This window comes from Vipera ursinii (assembly GCF_947247035.1).
Source record: "Vipera ursinii genome assembly, chromosome: 2".
Lineage (NCBI taxonomy): Eukaryota > Metazoa > Chordata > Lepidosauria > Squamata > Viperidae > Vipera > Vipera ursinii.
This window is the reverse complement of record NC_139513.1, coordinates 26,399,420-26,419,311: the sequence shown is the minus strand read 5'-3', so window position 1 is coordinate 26,419,311 and position 19,892 is coordinate 26,399,420. Positions and strand designations below refer to the sequence as shown.

Below are 19,892 nucleotides of genomic sequence, written 5' to 3'. Positions count from 1 at the left end.
TTTTGATTTTTTTTTAAAAAAAGTCTCCTCTAAACTGAATGAAGAACACCTGATTTCAATGAGTTAGAGAAACCTGCAACAGCCCTAATTAAAAATGCAAATGAAAAACAAAAAATAAAATAAAAAATAATAATTTTTGCTTCTGAGAAAGGAAGGAAGACACGCTCACAGCATCATCTTGTGGAAGAGGGAAGGAAAAGGTCCGTGGCAGCACTTGGGTTAGACCTGCCTGATATTTGCTAACCTACTAATGGTTATAACTGAATATAAAATTAGATAAATAAAAACACACGCTTGAAGAGTAAACAAGTGAGAAAAGCTGGCAACTGTATGGAACTGGACAGCGCAACCAGTGGGGCTGGAAGTGCTGTTGGACCTCAAAGAAGTGGTAGCCGGAGCCTCACGCACGTGCGCGCACACACACACACACTCACACAAGGACACGCCTGACAAGAGCAGCCATGTCAACCACCCAGACGGGGCGCTTCTCTCACCATCATCAGACTACACAATCAGACTACGTAACAACTTGATCATACAAAGCTGTTCCCTGCGACGAGCCACCATCTTCACGTGGCAGAACGTTGACGACACTCCATTGCGAAGTACAGCCTGGCCCAAGACTTGGTTCTGCGAGCGATGTTACTGTTGCAGCAATATTCACTTGCGCATCCTGTCTTCTCTCTCTCTCTCTCACACACACACGGACTCATACTTGAACGGACGCACACAGACGTACATACATACGTACACGCACTACCACCAGCCCTATCCCATGAGTCTCTGCCCAGAGCCTGGACACAATAAATGCTCTTGCTTGCAACTGGAATGATCAGAATGGACTACACCACCCACCCTCCCCCAACCCAGAATGTTCTGGGAACCCAACTCTGCAGAGAGCACTTTGGGATTTTTTTTTTTAAAGGAACAGCCCCGCCCGCCCACCCCCCATTGCCCTTCCCTAATGTTCTGATTTGCACGGTTTCTTATTCAAGCTTACCTGCCTGCCCAGGTGACTACAAGCTAAGGGCACAGGCAGGAGACAGAGGCCATGCCACTCAGCACCCATTTGCTTTCTCTACAACGTACCCAGGCATCGTGGCGATGCTTTGCTACAGGCTCTGCCACCACTTCCACCGCCACCGCCACTTTCTCCTCGTTTCAGAGCCAGGGGGTGGCTGGCAGTGCTTTCGCTCGCTCGTACATCCTGAAGCCTCGGCCTCTGGCCCTTCGCCGTTCCAGCATCCTTCCTTTCAAGCTACCGCCGGAAGGAAGAGTAGGCAACTCAGTCCTGCCCTACGAAAGGCCCGTCTGAGTCTTTACGCCCGACCCTGGAAGCTGCTGCAGTCTGTACGGGTGAATGCTGCTCCCTCCCCCTCGGTGAGAGTAGTGCTGCGAGTTGGAAAGTGCTGCGGTGGCGGCGGCTTTGGAGCTCTGGTAGAGAGCAGGTTGCCCGGAAGCGGGAGGGTTGATAGTCCGTACGTCCGACTGAGGGGGCCTAGAGGAAGAAGTGCAGCTGGCAGTTCCCATGCAGGGATGCGACCCTGATTCGGAGGACGGCAAACAGTCTGCAACTGTCGAATGGGCAGGACTAGGAGCGGCGGTGGCGGGACAGTTCTTCTTCAAGACTCCGCCGCCAGGATGGTGCTGGTTGCTATAATACCCAGAGGTCCCTGAAAACAGAGCCGTAGAGTCCGTGGAGCCCGACGGGGTGGAGGACATGGAGGATTCCGAAGAGCCGAGGGAGGGGAGGTGTCCTGCTCTCTGGGACTGAGACCGGTAGCTGTATCCAGGGGATGGAACGGGATGTCCTCGGTACGGCGAGGAGCTCTGGAGAAGAGTCTGAGATTCTGTACGCGGACTGTCCGACTGCAAGAGCTGGGAGGGGGGAAAAAACAAAAACAAAACACAATAATATTATATTCAGCTGTAGCTTGCCTACCTGCACAATCCTCCTTAAGGAAGTCTGGATCGGGGAACTCCAAACCTTTTGAACCAGAACACAGGTCGGGAATCCAGCATCGTGACCTGGATGAGCCTACAAAATGGCTGCAATGGGTGGAGATGGGCGGTCACCAAACGTTCCTTTGAGCAGAAAGGAAACCGGTCACGTTGTTGCCCACCGTCCTCCTCTGGCACAGAAGGATGCGTCCACCAACCTCCGACCTACATTTTAGTTCTCAATATGTGGGGTATTTCCAAAGGGCCATTTGTTACAGGCAAGTCCTCTGCTTACAGCCACAATTGAGCCCGTTTCTACTGTTCAGTGACTTTTGCTCCATTTTATGATCTTTCTTGCCACAGTGCTTAAGTGAATCACTGCAGTTGATAACTTAATAACCCGGTTGCTAAGTGAATCTGGCTTCCCCACTGACGCTGCTGGTCAGGGGGTCGCAAAAGGGGATCACGTGACCTTGGGATGCGGCAACGGACACGAGTGAGCCTATTGCCAAGCGTCTGAATTTTGATCACGTGAACCCTGGGGATGCAAAGGTTGCAACTGTGGGAAAGGGTCACGAGCCCTCTTTTTTCCCCTGCCGTTGTAATTTTGAATGGTCACTGAATGAACTGTTGTAACCCGAGGACTACCTGTATCGGTATTTTCTAAAACGAGGGAATTCAAAATGCACTTTAAAAGATTGGGAAAGGCTGGGTACCTTGTGGAAAACCTAGAAGATGGATGAATTTCTACGGGTAGAGACTTTTAATACCCAAACTTGCTACTGCTTCTCATACCTGGTAGCTGTATCGAGGACTGTAAACAGCTGGGCCCTTGAAGGAAGAACCGAGCGATTCTGATAAGTCTCCTTCTACAGCATCTAGAAAACCAACCAGAGAGATAAGTAAGGACCCACCCCAAACCACGTCTTAGGAAGACAAAATTCTTGGAGTCAAATCTATTCCAAAAAGAATCTTTACTATGACATGCTTGGTTGTAGGAACGAGACAGGACTTAATATTATTCCACGAAGTAAACCCTTATACAGAGTTCCCGGTTTAACCCCCCTTAACCCCCATTTGGTCAGTCCCCCATCCTTTCTCTTGTATCATCCATCTCGTGGGAAAAAGGAACTTAGGACCCTTCATGTTTATTGCTCTCTTCCGTGACAAAAACCAGATGCTAGCCCCCCCCCTTTTGTTTCCCCAGTTCAAAAGGCTTCTCCTTTCCTTTGAAATGCCTATTGCCGGTTCAATACACATCTCTTCTCTTCGGGAGATGGCAGAATCCATGGAATAATGTTTGAAACATTCCATTTATGAATATGATATAAATGGATTCTGACAACGGCATATTCTTTCCTGGATCAGGCAATTAAGTGGCAAGAGTCACTTCCCTGAGACTGGCATCTGTAGAGAATGAATGAACGAACATACATTCATTCACTCATCTTGCATGCCACTGCAATCATTCAGACTCTTGGCAATTTACAACAAAGAAATATATAACAACACAGTGAAAACATTTGTAGTAAGAAAGACTGCCTAAATTAAAACAAATTAATAAAATATCAAATCAAATATCCGACGGGTGGTTTTTTGTTTTTTTTTACAGAAATAAGGTGAGGAAGCATTCCTGAGAGGAAATGTAACCTCGAGAAACTTGGAAGCCTGAGCAACGTATTGGAGGCACGAGGTGTACTGGAGAATATTTGCATGTCATGAGAACAGTGAGATACAGGAATGGGAAGGCACACCACAACATAGTTAATTGTCCTTCCTTTGGACCACTCTTGTCATGTCGACGGAAAGAAAGGGAATAACTACTGGAAGAGTAATAGCTCTAGAGCAGGGGTGTCAAACTGCCGGCCTGTGGGCCAGACGCGTCATGCAGAAGCCGCACCCACCCCATTGCCAGCAACGGCAAAACTGTCCCGATAAGTTGTGCGATGTTGTGAGTTCAACATGTCTGCTCTAGAGCAGTTCACAACAATGAAAACAAACTGCTTTATAAATTCTACCCTGTAACTCATTTTGTGTTTCTCTTCCCATGACTATACCCATATGGGATGGAGCATGGGGGGAAAAATACACCCTTCATTCAAAACGATGCCAACATTGATTTGATTAGGGGTTTTTTGAACATTTTTTTTATATATAACTAGATGGCTGCTCCTTATTTAAGTAGGACGTCTGTGACTGCGACCCACTACTGTATGTGGCTACTTCTTGTCAGCCATGTGGTGTCCTTATGATTCCTTTATATTTATAAAAATGGAAAATTTGTGGGGGGGTTTTGCCAAATCAAAAGATGATTTTGCAAACCGTTATCTTCCAGGAAAGCCTCCCCCCCTTTTTTTTTGCAGAAAATTCAGACCTAGAGATGACTGTTAACAGACAGCTGCGTAGTATCTTTAGAAACCAGCCTGCTTCAAGCGGGTTGGATATTTCAATGGGGAAGTGGCTCCACAGAGAAGAATGACTCCACAAGGAGAGTCCTCACATATTTTTTGGCGTTCCAAGAAGATTCATCCTCAGGGCTCCTGTCTGATATATTATTCTCTCACTTACCTACTTCTCTCTCTCCTACGCTATCTCGAGACGGCGAGGGTTCTCCTCGCGGACATATTTTAGCACTGCTACGTAAAACCTTCTCCAAAATGCCACGTCCTTCTCGAAGTCGCTCAACAGAAGTGGGCACCATCCTTTAACACGAGACAGAGAAGGTGGGGGCAAAAAAGAGTGAATATGGGAATTTCAAGTTTTGGGGCAAATAAACTGTTGCTTGGTTTACATAAATGCACAAACGGTAATTTTAAGGCTTGTAAACACAATAAATTTCATGTTATTTATTGAAAACGTTCGTTTCTAGGGTGGGATCAGGTCCCTAGACATGCTTTCACATGCAGCTGATGCCACGTTGTTGGCTGAAGGCCCAAATGACTTGCAATGAATATTAGACCTACTGCAAAGTGCAATGGGGACTACGGATCTGAAAACCAATGCATCTCCAGAAGAATGGAAGGAGAGAGAAGGGGAGGCTGAGAAAGTCATAATGGATGAAATGGATGAGATGCCCCCCTCCAAAAAAAGAGAGGCAAAACTTTATGACTTGTGTCCCTTAGTGATGGAATTGCCAGCCCCAATTACATTCTGCACAGCCGCATTTTGCTTCCGTCGTGGCCTAGGGTCTTCAATTTCTTATTTATTACTCCCTTTCTACACTTTGCACAATGTTGCTTAACCCGATGGGTATGTGGGTACCTCGCAACCGATTCTCAGAACCAAGCTCTAAAACAAGGCTTGCCCTCATAGAGGCGGGTCACAAGCCCTTTTCACTGCTATTTGTAGTTTCCTGGTTTAGACAGGCTGTAAAGGCCAGTTCCCAGGCACAGAGTACTACACCCACCCACTTGTGCTCAATATGTCACTCTGGTGCCATAGGGTAACTCCTCTTGTGAGGGAAGAGGAGCAGGAAGACTGGCTCTTGCCAGGAACCCCTTTAGTTGCATGCCTGCTGTAGGATTTCCACAGAATGACGCGTTGGCTACTGGAAAGCCAATCTGCCCTGGTGCTGCCTGTAAGAAATGCTTAGCATCGAGGGAGTCTTCCTCAGACTAAGACAGGGGTAGGCAACCTCGGCTCTTTTATGATTTGTGGACTTCAACTCCCAGAATTCCTGAGTCAGCTATGCTGACTCAGGAATTCTGGGAGTTGAAGTCCACGAGTCATAAAAGAGCCGAGGTTGCCTACCCCTGGACTTAAGATAACGCAGCATTAGCAGTCCTAGAGGTAATCACTTGGCCAATAACGTCAGCCTCGCTGGGCAAGATTATCCTGTTGCATCGTACCGAGGGATTTTTTTTTAGATACGAGGGTGTGAATTACGCAAACGTTTCCTTCTAAAGGCTGGGTAAAAACAAGCAATACGGCTTACCACCGACTGCTGATGCTGTCATGCGATTTGCAGTGACTAGTTGCTCTTGGCTCTGGGGGGCTCACTTCCTCCAGATGAGTCAGGGAGGAGTGCGAGGGGGAGAAGCCATGTTGTGGAGACGATAGGGTGAGACCCCCGGAGCCTGGCACGGCACCAACGTCCACATCTGGCCCAGAGCTGCTGCTGCTGCTGTTTAGTCGATTAGATGCCACTGTGCATCTGGCTGAATCCCCTCCCTCCTTGGCCTCTTGCTTTCGTTTGCGGTACTCCAGCAGAGATACCTATGAGGGGGAAAAAAAAAGCTATTATCAAGTCTAGCTGACGCCAAGTTTGGGTAAGTTAAGGTTAAATCAGGCTATGGTGACTGTTTTGACTGCAAATCACTACCAATGCCACAGAACTAGATTTGGAATTAGCCTAGCAACTGATTAGGTAAAGGTAAAGGTTCATGCGTGCTAGTCGTTTCCGACGCTAGGGGCCAGTGCTCATCTCCGTTTCAAAGCCAAAGAGCCAGCGCTTGTCCGAGGACGTCTCCGTGGTCATGTGGCCGGCATGACTAGACACCAAAGGTGCACAGAACGCCGTTACCTTTCCACTGTGGTGGTCCCTATTTTTCTACTTGCATTTTTTACGTGCTTTCGAACTGCTAGGTTGGCAGAAGCTCACTTAAAACAACAACATTCATTTCAACGATGACAGGAAGCCCACAAGCAAAAAGCACAGCAAAAGAAAAAAAAATGAAAAACGTGCCTCTCTCCCGAAATTAATGACTTATCTACGCTATTCGTAAATTTCTCAGCTACCGTTTTTACCAGAACGTTTGTGTGCTCATCCTTCTTTCAGAATCGTCCGTGATATATTTTTACAACCCCCGATTCAACCCTTTTATATGCTCCTTCCCTTGCTCTCTTCCTTCGGGGAGTGATCATTTCTGCTTTACCCTCTCCTTTTCCCACCCCTTAATTTCCCCCCCCTCCCACACTCACCTTTTTTCTCTGTGGAGGGTTCTGGGGGGCAGGTTTGACTCCTTCGCAACTCCTCTCACCACAGTGGGCCACTGAGCCGTGTACTGCTTCTTTAAGAACTGCCTGCTCGTGCCTGCCAAAGTATCCCTCTGCGGGAGAACAGCAGCTGCCCGTATCTGGATTCAGAAGCTTCCCATCGGCCATCTGGGGAGACTCTCTTAATAAGCCATCGGCCCGGGGCATCGCGTTCAAAGGGGAAAAGGCATACATTAAGTTAAACTCTGTCCGGAAAGCTTGGTCAGAGCTTCTGAGCAGAGTCTGGCTTTCCCCGCTCTTTCCCAGGAAGCTGGCATCGGAGGGCTGGGAGGCTGGATCAGAATGCCCCGTGGCAAGTAACGAAGGTCTCTCCAGGCAGTTGTGAGCACCGACGTCCAGGTATCCCGCCTTTGGCGTCTCCAGGTCTGTCCTGAGGCAGAGCTAGAATAGCCAACCGGGGGGTGGGGTGGGGTGGGGGGCAATGGGAGGACAGGGAAGAAAAGGATATCAAATAAGGGGGAGAACCGGGGAGGAGGGGCACAAAAAGAGAGAAAGAGAAACAAGAGAGAAAAATGAAATATTTGCCCTTTGGGCAAAATAGCGCACAATACTTTCCCGCTACTTGGTCCCTTAACCTGTTGCGGTCTTTCTGCTCTGTTTTGCTTTTTATCTGTTCTTCTACCTGCACAGTCCATTTCCCCCCACCCCACCCCTCTCCAGGCAGCAGATTTTGCACATTCTCGGGGTCCCGTCCCCCCCCAAATCTGGGTTGGAAATATTAATGCCCCCCCCCAAATGGCCTTGGTGTTTTTAGCAAGGTCACCCATTTCACATATAACATCACAACCATTTCAATAAAAGGGGAAGAATCGACACAAATGTCAAGGCAAGCAACGATGCCACGCACCGGATGTCTTGATCAACCAGCTACTTTACGGTACAACTGTTACACGAGCACACTTTTTTCCTCACACCACATCATTCAGAAATCTCCTCAACACAGAGACTGACAAGAGTAGGTGGCAGAGTACGAGGAGCAACCACTAGATGATGGAATCCTGGGTGGTTCTCTAGACAGAATATGTTCGCAGTCATAATGACAAGATTCCTTTACAGGAATCTTTCCCTGACATCGGCAGAATTGCTCTAAAAACAAGCAAGAGATAAGATGTGATGTGTTCTAATCAAAAGAGATGGTTCTTTGGCAGTCTGTACTTCTTCCCCCTTTTCCACTGCTTTCAAGCCCCATCTTGATCCAAACTATTATAAAAGGTCTCTAAGTTACCTCAGAAGAATTAAGATACCTGGGTCACTAATCTCTCAACCTTGGCAATTTTAAGACTTGTGGACTTCAACTCCCAGAATGCCTCAGCCAAAATGGCTGGCTAGGGAATTTTGGAAGTTGAAGTACACGCAGCTTAAAGTGGCCAAGATTGAGAAAGACTGTTCTAGACAGACTTCGTTTTACTGTTTAAATTTTTTTTTAAAAAAAAATATCTTTGAATTAATCTCTCCAGTCTAAAGCCATGCACAGAAAGTGTACGTTATCATTATCTCTAACTCATTTAGTCTCAAGAACAGGAGGCAGTGGAAAGCTGCTCTTGCCTGCTGGAAGTGTGCTACTTATCACCTGTATACTACTAGCTATCTTCTAGAGGAGGGGTGTCAAACTCGCAACGTCACGTGACGCGACTTGGCGTGACTTTTTTCCCCACTGCCGGCAACAGGGTGGGTGCCGTTTCAGCACAACGCATCCGACCCGTGGACTGGCAGTTTGACACCCCTGTTCTAGAGGTATATGCCATTTAACAGAATCTGTCTCTAGCTCTTCCCCCCCCCCCCCCCGCCGTTTTGCAAAGTTTTCATAGGGCACTTTCACCCCAATGCTTTGTTTGCAGGCTACCAACTTCAACTGCTGGTCTTCACTCAGCTGAAAGTGTCTCCCTTGAGGAAGGCTAAGGTTCTTTCTGCCGCTCAGCCTGCTTGCATTATATATATATATATATATATATATATATATATATATATATATATATATATATATATATATATATATATATATATATATATATATATATAAAATCGCTCAGAAGTGGCCTTTTTCTAAGCATGGTTCGGCATGTAACGGGCTTCTATCAGTTATGGGTAGCCATCTGGGTTTGAAATAAGGGTAGACAAACATAAAGACCACACAGGGTATCTTGATAGGTTACAAAAACGAGAACACCATGCAACAACAACAACAAAAATTTCAATGTTTAGAATAGAGGCACAGCGAAATGCAATCTTAAACAGCTTATTTTTTTTTTAGCAGAAATATTAAGGCTAACCCCTCTGAGAGACTTTCCTAGTCTGCTGGCCAGCTCAGGCTTCTTAGTGGTAGGAACTTAGCTGGTGGCCACCAGGCCGCAGAAGGCAGCCTTTGAAACCTTAATAAACCCAAACGCTGTCTTAAGCATCTGACAATAGAAAGGCCATTTTTTAATCTTTACACTACGTTGCTTAAGCATTTTACGACTGAATGACAGAGTTTAATACTAGACAGTGAAGTAGAGCGTAAGCATGCAGGTCGATAAGAACCTACAGCATAATACCCCTTGCATCTGCAATAGCTAATCAAAGCAATTATTCCCTCCCAAGTTCTATTATGTTTTATCTCAGATCCCTCTCAACATCTAAGGAAGGCTTCCTTTGTGTTCACTGACTGGCATTATTAGCCTGGATTCAGAATTTGTATCTTGAAGAATTTGGACCTGGGGGGGGGGGGGTAGAGCAGATGCAGAATAACCTTGTGTTGTAAAGAAACAAGGAGAATACGCAGGGGCATTTGAGCTTTATGCTGGTTTAGTTCAGTTTTTCTCTCTGCTTCAGATGGATGGAGTAGAACAGGGGTGGGCAACCTTGGCTCTTGGATGACTCGTGGACTTCAACTCCCAGAATTCCTGAGCCAGCCATGCTGAGGGGAAAGGGAGAGGTTTCCAAGCTTAGCCATGCTGGCTCAGGAATTCTGGGAGTTGAAGTCCACGAGTCATCAAAGAGCCAAGGTTGACTATCCCTGACAAGGCTTTTGACCTGTAATGCCTCAGATGGACTGCATAGACCAGGGATAGGCAACCTTGGCTCTTTGATGACTCGTGGACTTCAACTCCCAGAATTCCTGAGCCAGCCTGGCTCAGCTTGGAAACCTCTCCCTTTCCCCTCAGCATGGCAGGCTCAGGAATTCTGGGAGTTGAAGTCCACGAGTCATCAAAGAGCCAAGGTTGACTATCCCTGACAAGGCTTTTGACCTGTAATGCCTCAGATGGACTGCATAGACCAGGGATAGGCAACCTTGGCTCTTTGATGACTCGTGGACTTCAACTCCCAGAATTCCTGAGCCAGCCTGGCTCAGCTTGGAAACCTCTCCCTTTCCCCTCAGCATGGCTGGCTCAGGAATTCTGGGAGTTGAAGTCCACGAGTCATCGATGAGCCAAGGTTGCCTACCCCGGGACTAGAACATACCATGCTTCCCTGTTTCCTACCCAACTAGAACTACAAAGGAAGCTGACTTGTCCCTTCCTCCCCAATGACTTCCTCCTTCTCCTGCCGCTTCCCCCCCACCCCCTCCCCCCCCCAAGAACACACATTTGCTCAACACACAAACCAAGTGCCCACGCTCTCCGCCCTCCAATTGAGATGGTGTGATAACTACCTCGGGCGACAGGGACTCGGGCCTATGCGCAGGGGTACTCTCAGGGGAGGATACGTTCTAGGAGGGAAAAGCATCTTGTTATTCATCTAATTTTACAAGTCAAGAGGCAAAATAAAATAAAGTGAGAAAAAAAAACCAACAACAACAACCTCCAAGCGTAGAGGTTAGCCGCAGCTATTCTGGAGCAAAACAAAAAGAAAAAAATAAAAATAAAACTCTTCTGGGGTGGTCCTCAGCAGTTGGGGGTGGGTGGGTGGGTTTAAACTACAAACATTACACAGACTTTAGGACAAGAGTTATCGTATCTCATTGCTGCAATGTCAGGCCCAAATCAAAGAAATCAGGATGCAGTCTTTTTTTTATTTAAAAAAAACCCCCTTATTTCTAAACCTCAGAAAGTCAGCCTGAACTAGCACAGGACAGTGATGGCGAACCTTTTAGAGACCGAGTGCCCAAACTGCAACCCAAAATCCAATTATTTATCACCGGGTGCCAGGTGGGACGTGGCCCACTGGATGGGGGGGTGGCTGTGGTGGTCAAGGCAGACTGGGTGTGTGTGGCCAAAGTGGGCGTGGCCACCTCGATGTTGCTCGTGGGGAGGGACGCCTGTGGGGGCCAGACAGGGTTGGGGGAGATCCATGGGGTCTCTGGCACGTGGGGTGGCGGGCAGGAGGCTTGTCCCACGGGGTGAGGCGAAGCAGGGTGGGGGTACCATTGCCACGGGGCGAGGCGAGGCAGGGACCAGTCTACTAGCTGCTGCCTGCCACCATCGGTCCCCGCACACAGAGGCCAGCAAGTGCAAAAAGCTGCCTCTGAGCTGGACAGGTGGCTGACAGCTGAGGAGGCGATGCAGTGGGTTGTGCCCAGGAAAAGCAGAGCATGCGAGGCCAGGAGGGACGGGACGGGACCGGGGGGGGGGGGAGGAGGAGGGAAACCAGCCGTGCCGGGATGCATCCGGCCACGTGGGACCTCGGGCGGCTGGTTGAAGAGGGACAGTTGCCATCTCCGGGGCGTGGCACGTGTGCCCACAAAGAGGGCTCTGAATGCCGCCTCTGGCACGCCTGCCATAGGTTCGCCACCACTGGCATAGGACGTTCTTGAGTGTCAAAACCCCAAACATCCCCTTACTAATACACAGCCAGGTCAGAACTGACTCTACGTAGGTAGCCTTGCTGCCAGGGACAGCTGAGGGAGGGACTGGGGGTAGGAGCTCGGTAGACTGAGCCCAAGGGATTGAGCCAGAGCGCTCCCAAAGAGGCAGCTTAGAAGCAGGACATGGAAATGTTCACTTCTTGGTCTTGGAGCTCAGGAACGGGGACTCAAAGAGACAAACTTCCTGACTTTGAAGGCAACGTGGAGCGCTGGAGAACTGGTGACGGAAAGGCTGCTTCCCCAATGGGCAACCACAGTGGACGTGAAGTTAGCTTGCTTACTTCCCAGGGAGAAGACGGACATGACAGGTAAGGAAGGTTTCTGGGGGCATGCTATTACTGCATTAAAAAAAAACTTCCTTAATGTAATATAAGTATTAAATTATTTAGATTTATGCAAGGTCTGGGGAATATTCTTCCTGTCCTGTCTTGTATGCTGTGGGGGAATTAGGCTACCCTCAAACTCGGCTGCCCATCATGAAAGTGTTGTGGATTTGAGTGCTGGGGGCCAGGAGTGGGGGAAATGCAAGTTTCTATTCATACTCGACCGTAATCTTCACTTTATGACTCTGTGTGAGTCCTCACCTTATGACCTAACCCAGGGGTAGGCAACCTCGGCTCTTTTATGACTCACAGACATCAACTCCCAGAATTCCTGAGTCAGCATAGCTGGGAGTTGAAGTCCGTGAGTCATAAAAGAGCCGAGGTTGCCTACCCCTGACCTAACCTCTCTCACAGGCCTCGGGGGATATTAAAATTGAAAGCTGGAACACAGGTAGTCCTCAACTTACGGCAGTTTGCTTAGTGACCATTTGAAGTTAAAAAACGGCATTGGGGAAAAAATGACTTATAACCATTTTTCACATTTACGACCGTTGCAACATCCCCACGACCATGTGATTTACATCTGGATGCTTGACAACTGACTCACATTTATGACTGTTACAGTCTCCCGGGGTTACGTTATTACCTTTTGCAACCTTCTGAGCAGCAAAATCAATGGGGGAAGCCAGATTCACTTAACAACCGTGTGACTAATTTAACAACTGCAGTGATCCACTTAACAAATGGGGCAAGGAAAAATGTCAAATGGGGCAAAACCCGCTTCACAAATTTCTCACTTAGCAACGTTAAGTTTCGGGCTCAATTGTGGTCATACGTTGAGGACTACCTGTACTATATCTCTTGACTTGAACTTCTATAGGAAAGACAGAAAAAAGTAATAATAAAAAAATATAACCGGAGGATAAGAGTAAAAACAGCAAAAAAATGTATGCTCTATAACCTCTTAATTACAAGGGATAAGTTTCCACTTTCTTTACTTCAAGTATATCCCAAATGTTCCGTTCCTAGAGTAATTTAAGTCAAATATGGGACCCAGGAATTCATTATGTTAGAAAAGAAATCTCACACTGCAGGTTTACAACAACTGATTTCTCCCTGAGCATAATTTCCAGAATTATACAAATGATATACACATGACATACAGGAAGATTTGTGTAAAATGACCTCACACTGCTCCAGGCTAGCTTGGAAGTTTATTTCACAACTGGGTATAATAAGGGATCAGCAAAAATTTAACTAGTGGCACAAGTTTTCAGATGACTAAGAATCTTAACTATGGTACTGTCTTAATATGCAATATATTTTCTTCCAACAGTAGTGTATGTACAATTAAATGTGACACTAGCTGTTAAACTAGTTTGTTTCCTCAAACTATATTAGCTGGTTTTTGTGGAGTCACTGTGTTTTGTGCTTGTTGTGTATAATTGATTTATTTGGCTTGATTTAATAGCCGAATTTGGCTTGGTTTGAACTTGTTTAATGTGCTGATGTTTAGGGATACACTAATAATGTTCTACTCCAATGTTTATTTGAATTTACATGCATACATATTTGCTTTCATTTACACTGGACCTATGAATTTATAAACTTGTGTGCTGCCTGTATTTCCAGACAGAATTTTAGAGATCTGATGTTTGACAATTGTTTGTTGAATAGTCTTGAAAAGGCAGCAGGGAACAGCTTAAATAAAATAAAATGCCATAATGAGCAGAATAAATAACAAAGCCTGAGTACAGAAAATGTAGATGGGGGAAATCTTTCTTACAAAAATACAGGATGGGAGGACAAAAGACTCATATACAGTAAAAAGCAGTAGTTTTGATTCTGCCCAAGATGAAAAGCTTTGTGAACTGACTTAAGACTGATTCTGCCAACTTCTCCTCCGCTGCCAACTTCAAATTAGCAGTGCTTCAAATTGGAAGCAGAAACTGCTTCAAAATACAATCTCCTGCCATCTTCTCACGGCAGTATCTGTAAGACTGGTCGGGTTAAGAGGCCTCAGTGAAATGTGATACTGTCTATGAAGCTACAATTAACAGCATATTTACTTTTAAAAATGAAACAAATAGGCTTATACTGTGACTCTTAAAACTCTTCTTTTTTTAAAAAAGAAACCGTGCTTGAGGATTTCTCGGGAGTAGTTTTTGTGGCTTTCTCACATATGGAAAATAGATTTGAGAGTATCTGAAAAATGCAAAAAGGCAGAGGTTGAACAAGAAATGGGGACCCCTGCCGTCTTCTGGGCAACAATAAGAGAATATACCACGAAGAACTAGTTAAAACTGCCAATTCTGAAAAAACCAATAAAGGAGAATATTTGTAGCTTAGCGTTGACATGAGGGGTCCTTGGTGCTCTATATGAGCTTGCTGGTTTTCTTGCAGACGTTTCATTAACCAAACTAGGTAACATCATCAGTGCAACAACGTCACTAGCTAGTTTGGGTAATGAAACGTCTGCAAGAAAACATGCAAGCTTATATAGAGCACCAAGGACCCCTCAAATTCTGAAAAAAACAAGGCTTCTGTTGTAATTTAAAGACAACAGAAATTAAGATTATGAAGTCATGTAGTTTTTAGTGATTTTTTTTTTTTGGTAACTGCAGAGAACCCAAGCCCATCCCTAACAGTGAGCAGCTGGATCACAAGATATGCTAACGTATGTAAGAAACAAGGGTCAAAACATCTGAATCCTCCTCAATGGTGACTGATTCAGCAATCAAGAGAATATTATTTCCATCAAGTTCTATTAAGAGGAGTGGCAGATGCCAAGGATAGCCACATCTTCCAAACTTCAAATCCATCTCGCACCAACAGATGGGACATAATCATGGGACATTTGAGAATGAGCGCATTTGACTCTGGGTTATTCTGTAAGAAACCTACAAAACTACGCGTTCAACATCTGCCTTAAAATCTAAGTGTTTACAAGAGGTTTGAAAAACAAGAGGCAAATATGAAGAGAAGGATAATCTGATGCAGATGGCAAAACATGGGATCAGTTGTTGATTTACCAGGCAATGCATGTGGGGGAGAAGGAGTCTGTGAACTTGGCAATATAAGTACCAACAAAGTGTGTGTGTGGGGGGGGGGGAGAGAGAGTGTTCAAGCAGCGATTAGAACAGGGGTGTCAAACTCAATTTCATTGAGGGCCGCATCAACACTGCGGTTGCCCTCAAGGGGCCGGGTGGGTGTGGCCTGGGTGGGCGTGGCCTAGTGGGTGGGCGTGGCTATAGTACATATGGCCTACTGGGTGGGCGGGGCCAGCTCTACATCGTTGGCATCAAGGGTGCCTATGGGGGCCTGGGCAGGAGTGGGACAGATCTGAGGGTCTCTGGCAGAAGGAGGGTCTCTGGGCCAGGGCCAAGGCAGTGGGGGCCGTTCCCTCACCGTTTCCAGGATGGCTTCGCAGCGTATGAAACCACTTCGCGGGCCGGATCAGGCCCCCGGGCCTTGTGTTTGACATGTCTGGATTAGAAGGACATGAGGGAGCACTAATACCAGTGACTCTAATATACATAGCAATAAGGGAACAGATAATTCACCCTATTAGTACAGGTAGTCCTTGACTTATAACCATTCGTTTAGTAACCGAATAGTTTCAACAGCACTAAAAAAAAAGTGACTTATGACCATTTGCAGGGTCCCTGTAGTCACATGACCAAAATTCAACCACCTGGCAAACTGGCATATATTTTATGACGGTTGCACTCTCCCAGAATCCCGCGGTCAGCTTTTGCAACCTTCTGACAAGCAAAGTCAACGGGGAGGCCAGATTCCTTTTAACAACCCTTGTCACTAACTTGACGGCTGCAGCGAATTCGCTTAACAAACATGGGAAGAAAGGTCGTTAAAAGGGAGACAAATCTCACTTGGCAAGAGAAATTTTGGGCTCAACTGTGGCCGTAATTCGAGGGCTGCCTGTATCTCTAATGAACTCTTTTAAAGGTTCTCTTAAAATCTCATCCACGCACCCCTTGTGTTAACCGTTTTTCTTCCAAGTAACTTCGATGCGCGTCTCCTAGGTTTTGCGAGCAGAATTGCTTCCCCCAGCGATTGAGCTCAGCTTACCTCAAACTGTAGTGGAGTATTGCAGCGACTAGCAGCCAAGGAGGGAATTGGGGAGAAGATCACACCACAGCCATTGCGACTCTCCTCCTCTCCTGGCATAGACGAGGAGGACGTGGTCAGGTGTGGGCTCAGCGCATCGGGAAGCAGGGACTCAGGAAGCGGAGGAGTGACAGGAGACAGTGGCCTCAATAATTTAGTAACACTCTGCTCCATCAGGTAGCGAGACTTCCACTTCTTCAGAGGGCTCAATACATCTGGAATTCAACATACGACGTAGATGACATTTTACTATGATAAAGCCCTCGTCCTCGTGCTCAAAACGTCCATCCCTCTCTACATGTACCCATTGCGTCTTAAATTTGGCTCCTGCCACATGAACAGTCACTCAAAGCTAATGCCAAAGTTGAAACGAGGGACAATGTTCTAAAAGGAGGACAATCTGAGGACTCAATGGATGTTCCAGGAATGGGGAAAAAAAGTACTCAACTGAAAGCAGTCAAATTCAGGCCTTCAACAACTCCAAATTATTGTTTTGTTAAGACTAATTCAGCGACAGGAAACTTGTCACAATACAGAGCTGCAGTCAAGACAGAAATACCTCAAGTCTTGCCCTATTCCATACAAATTCACATTCGTTTTCTTCAACTTTTGAACTAAAGCTCAGTTGATGGAAAAGCTGTCGTGGATGTACAACAAGGCTGAGCAGGAGCTAACAACCAATCCAACATCATGCTTTTAGCAGCCTATTTAGTTATTTATTATCCATCTACTTTTCCATCTCCAATTTTCCTCACAACCAACATCACATAAAGAGAATGGACTGAAAGCGACTAGATTTAGCTAAAATCTTCCTAGTGAGCTTCCATGGATTCTAATATGGCTTAACAGCTAATCAATAATGTATTACAGCGAGCTTCTTCCACGGCTGAGGGTGTATTGGACCTTGGAATTCCCTGATCCTAAACTAAAATCTTATCCACCGTATCACAATGGCTTTCCCGTATGTCTATAGTTACCGTATATACTTGAGTATAAGCCGACTCGAGTATAAGCCGAGACCCCCAATTTCACCCCCAAAAACTGGAAAAAGTTATTGACTCGAGTATAAGCCGATCCGCCGTTCTGCAAGCCTCTGCCGCCAGCAGAGGCTCGATCCGCCATTTTGCAAGCCTGAATACACAGGAATACCCTGTGTAGCCGCGGCTCGTCGGCAGGTCTCCGTTCCTCCTGCCGACCTTTGGGGAGGTTTGGGCGCCTCCCCAAACCTCCCCAAACCTCGGCAGGTCTCCGTTCCTCCGCGCAGACCTGCCGACCTTTGGGGAGGTTTGGGCGCCTCCCCAAACCTCCCCAAACCTCGGCAGGTCTCCGTTCCTGTTTGGGGAGGTTTGGGCGCCTCCCCAAACGTCCCCAAACCTCGGCAGGTCTCCGTTCCTCCGCGCAGACCTGCCGACCTTTGGGGAGGTTTGGGCGCCTCCCCAAACCTCGGCAGGTCTCCGTTCCTCCTGCCGACCTTTGGGGAGGTTTGGGCGCCTCCCCAAACCTCGGCAGGTCTCCGTTCCTCCTGCCGACCTTTGGGGAGGTTTGGGCGCCTCCCCAAACCTCTGCAGGTCTCCGTTCCTCCGCGCAGACCTGCCGACCTTTGGGGAGGTTTGGGCGCCTCCCCAAACCTCCCCAAACCTCGGCAGGTCTCCGTTCCTGTTTGGGGAGGTTTGGGCGCCTCCCCAAACGTCCCCAAACCTCGGCAGGTCTCCGTTCCTCCGCGCAGACCTGCCGACGTTTGGGGAGGTTTGGGCGCCTCCCCAAACCTCCCCAGGTCTCCGTTCCTGTTTGGGGAGGTTTGGGCGCCTCCCCAAACCTCGGCAGGTCTCCGTTCCTGTTTGGGGAGCTTTGGGCGCCTCCCCAAACCTCCCCAAACCTCGGCAGGTCTCCGTTCCTCCGCGCAGACCTGCCGACGTTTGGGAAGGTTTGGGCGCCTCCCCAAACCTCCCCAGGTCTCCGTTCCTGTTTGGGGAGGTTTGGGCGCCTCCCCAAACCTCGGCAGGTCTCCGTTCCTGTTTGGGGAGGTTTGGGCGCCTCCCCAAACCTCCCCAAACCTCGGCAGGTCTCCGTTCCTCCGCGCAGACCTGCCGACCTTTGGGGAGGTTTGGGCGCCTCCCCAAACGTCCCCAAACCTCGGCAGGTCTCCGTTCCTCCGCGCAGACCTGCCGACCTTTGGGGAGGTTTGGGCGCCTCCCCAAACGTCCCCAAACCTCGGCAGGTCTCCGTTCCTGTTTGGGGAGGTTTGGGCGCCTCCCCAAACCTCCCCAAACCTCGGCAGGTCTCCGTTCCTCCGCGCAGACCTGCCGAGGTTTGGGGAGGTTTGGGGAGGCGCCCAAACCTCCCCAAAGGTCGGCAGGTCTGCGCGGAGGAACGGAGACCTGCCGAGGTTTGGGGAGGTTTGGGGAGGCGCCCAAACCTCCCCAAACAGGAACGGAGACCTGCCGAGGTTTGGGGACGTTTGGGGAGGCGCCCAAACCTCCCCAAAGGTCGGCAGGTCTGCGCGGAGGAACGGAGACCTGCCGAGGTTTGGGGACGTTTGGGGAGGCGCCCAAACCTCCCCAAACAGGAACGGAGACCTGCCGAGGTTTGGGGACGTTTGGGGAGGCGCCCAAACCTCCCCAAAGGTCGGCAGGTCTGCGCGGAGGAACGGAGACCTGCCGAGGTTTGGGGACGTTTGGGGAGGCGCCCAAACCTCCCCAAACAGGAACGGAGACCTGCCGAGGTTTGGGGACGTTTGGGGAGGCGCCCAAACCTCCCCAAAGGTCGGCAGGTCTGCGCGGAGGAACGGAGACCTGCCGAGGTTTGGGGACGTTTGGGGAGGCGCCCAAACCTCCCCAAACAGGAACGGAGACCTGCCGAGGTTTGGGGACGTTTGGGGAGGCGCCCAAACCTCCCCAAAGGTCGGCAGGTCTGCGCGGAGGAACGGAGACCTGGGGAGGTTTGGGGAGGCGCCCAAACCTCCCCAAACAGGAACGGAGACCTGCCGAGGTTTGGGGAGGTTTGGGGAGGCGCCCAAACCTCCCCAAAGGTCGGCAGGTCTGCGCGGAGGAACGGAGACCTGCCGAGGTTTGGGGAGGTTTGGGGAGGCGCCCAAAGCTCCCCAAACAGGAACGGAGACCTGCCGAGGTTTGGGGACGTTTGGGGAGGCGCCCAAACCTCCCCAAAGGTCGGCAGGTCTGCGCGGAGGAACGGAGACCTGCCGAGGTTTGGGGAGGTTTGGGGAGACGCCCAAACCTCCCCAAACAGGAACGGAGACCTGCCGAGGTTTAGGGAGGTTTGGGGAGGCGCCCAAACCTCCCCAAAGGTCGGCAGGTCTGTGCGGAGGAACGGAGACCTGCCGAGGTTTGGGGAGGTTTGGGGAGGCGCCCAAAGCTCCCCAAACAGGAACGGAGACCTGCCGAGGTTTGGGGACGTTTGGGGAGGCGCCGAAACCTCCCCAAAGGTCGGCAGGTCTGCGCGGAGGAACGGAGACCTGCCGAGGTTTGGGGAGGTTTGGGGAGGCGCCCAAACCTCCCCAAACAGGAACGGAGACCTGCCGAGGTTTGGGGAGGTTTGGGGAGGCGCCCAAACCTCCCCAAAGGTCGGCAGGTCTGCGCGGAGGAACGGAGACCTGCCGAGGTTTGGGGAGGTTTGGGGAGGCGCCCAAAGCTCCCCAAACAGGAACGGAGACCTGCCGAGGTTTGGGGACGTTTGGGGAGGCGCCCAAACCTCCCCAAAGGTCG

The 19,892-nt window shown here is 48.8% G+C and overlaps 1 protein-coding gene across 3 annotated transcripts in view; it reads right to left on the bottom strand.

The window, feature by feature from the left end:
• Positions 1-920: 920 nt before the first annotated feature.
• Positions 921-19,892, bottom strand: part of SETD5 (SET domain containing 5) — a 75,568-nt gene continuing 56,596 nt past the window's right edge. Inside the window, exons 18-24 of one of the 3 annotated variants that reach the window (XM_083355937.1) lie at positions 16,132-16,385; positions 10,568-10,624; positions 6,862-7,317; positions 5,876-6,156; positions 4,510-4,643; positions 2,737-2,819; positions 921-1,878 (exon numbers count right to left, since the gene is read on the bottom strand). In XM_083355937.1, coding sequence (XP_083212063.1) covers positions 1,297-1,878; positions 2,737-2,819; positions 4,510-4,643; positions 5,876-6,156; positions 6,862-7,317; positions 10,568-10,624; positions 16,132-16,385 — 1,847 coding nt within the window. In that variant the 3' untranslated portion in view covers positions 921-1,296. The remainder of the gene's footprint in view (positions 1,879-2,736; positions 2,820-4,509; positions 4,644-5,875; positions 6,157-6,861; positions 7,318-10,567; positions 10,625-16,131; positions 16,386-19,892) is intronic. The other 2 variants (XM_083355939.1, XM_083355938.1) reach the window with 2 other exon arrangements.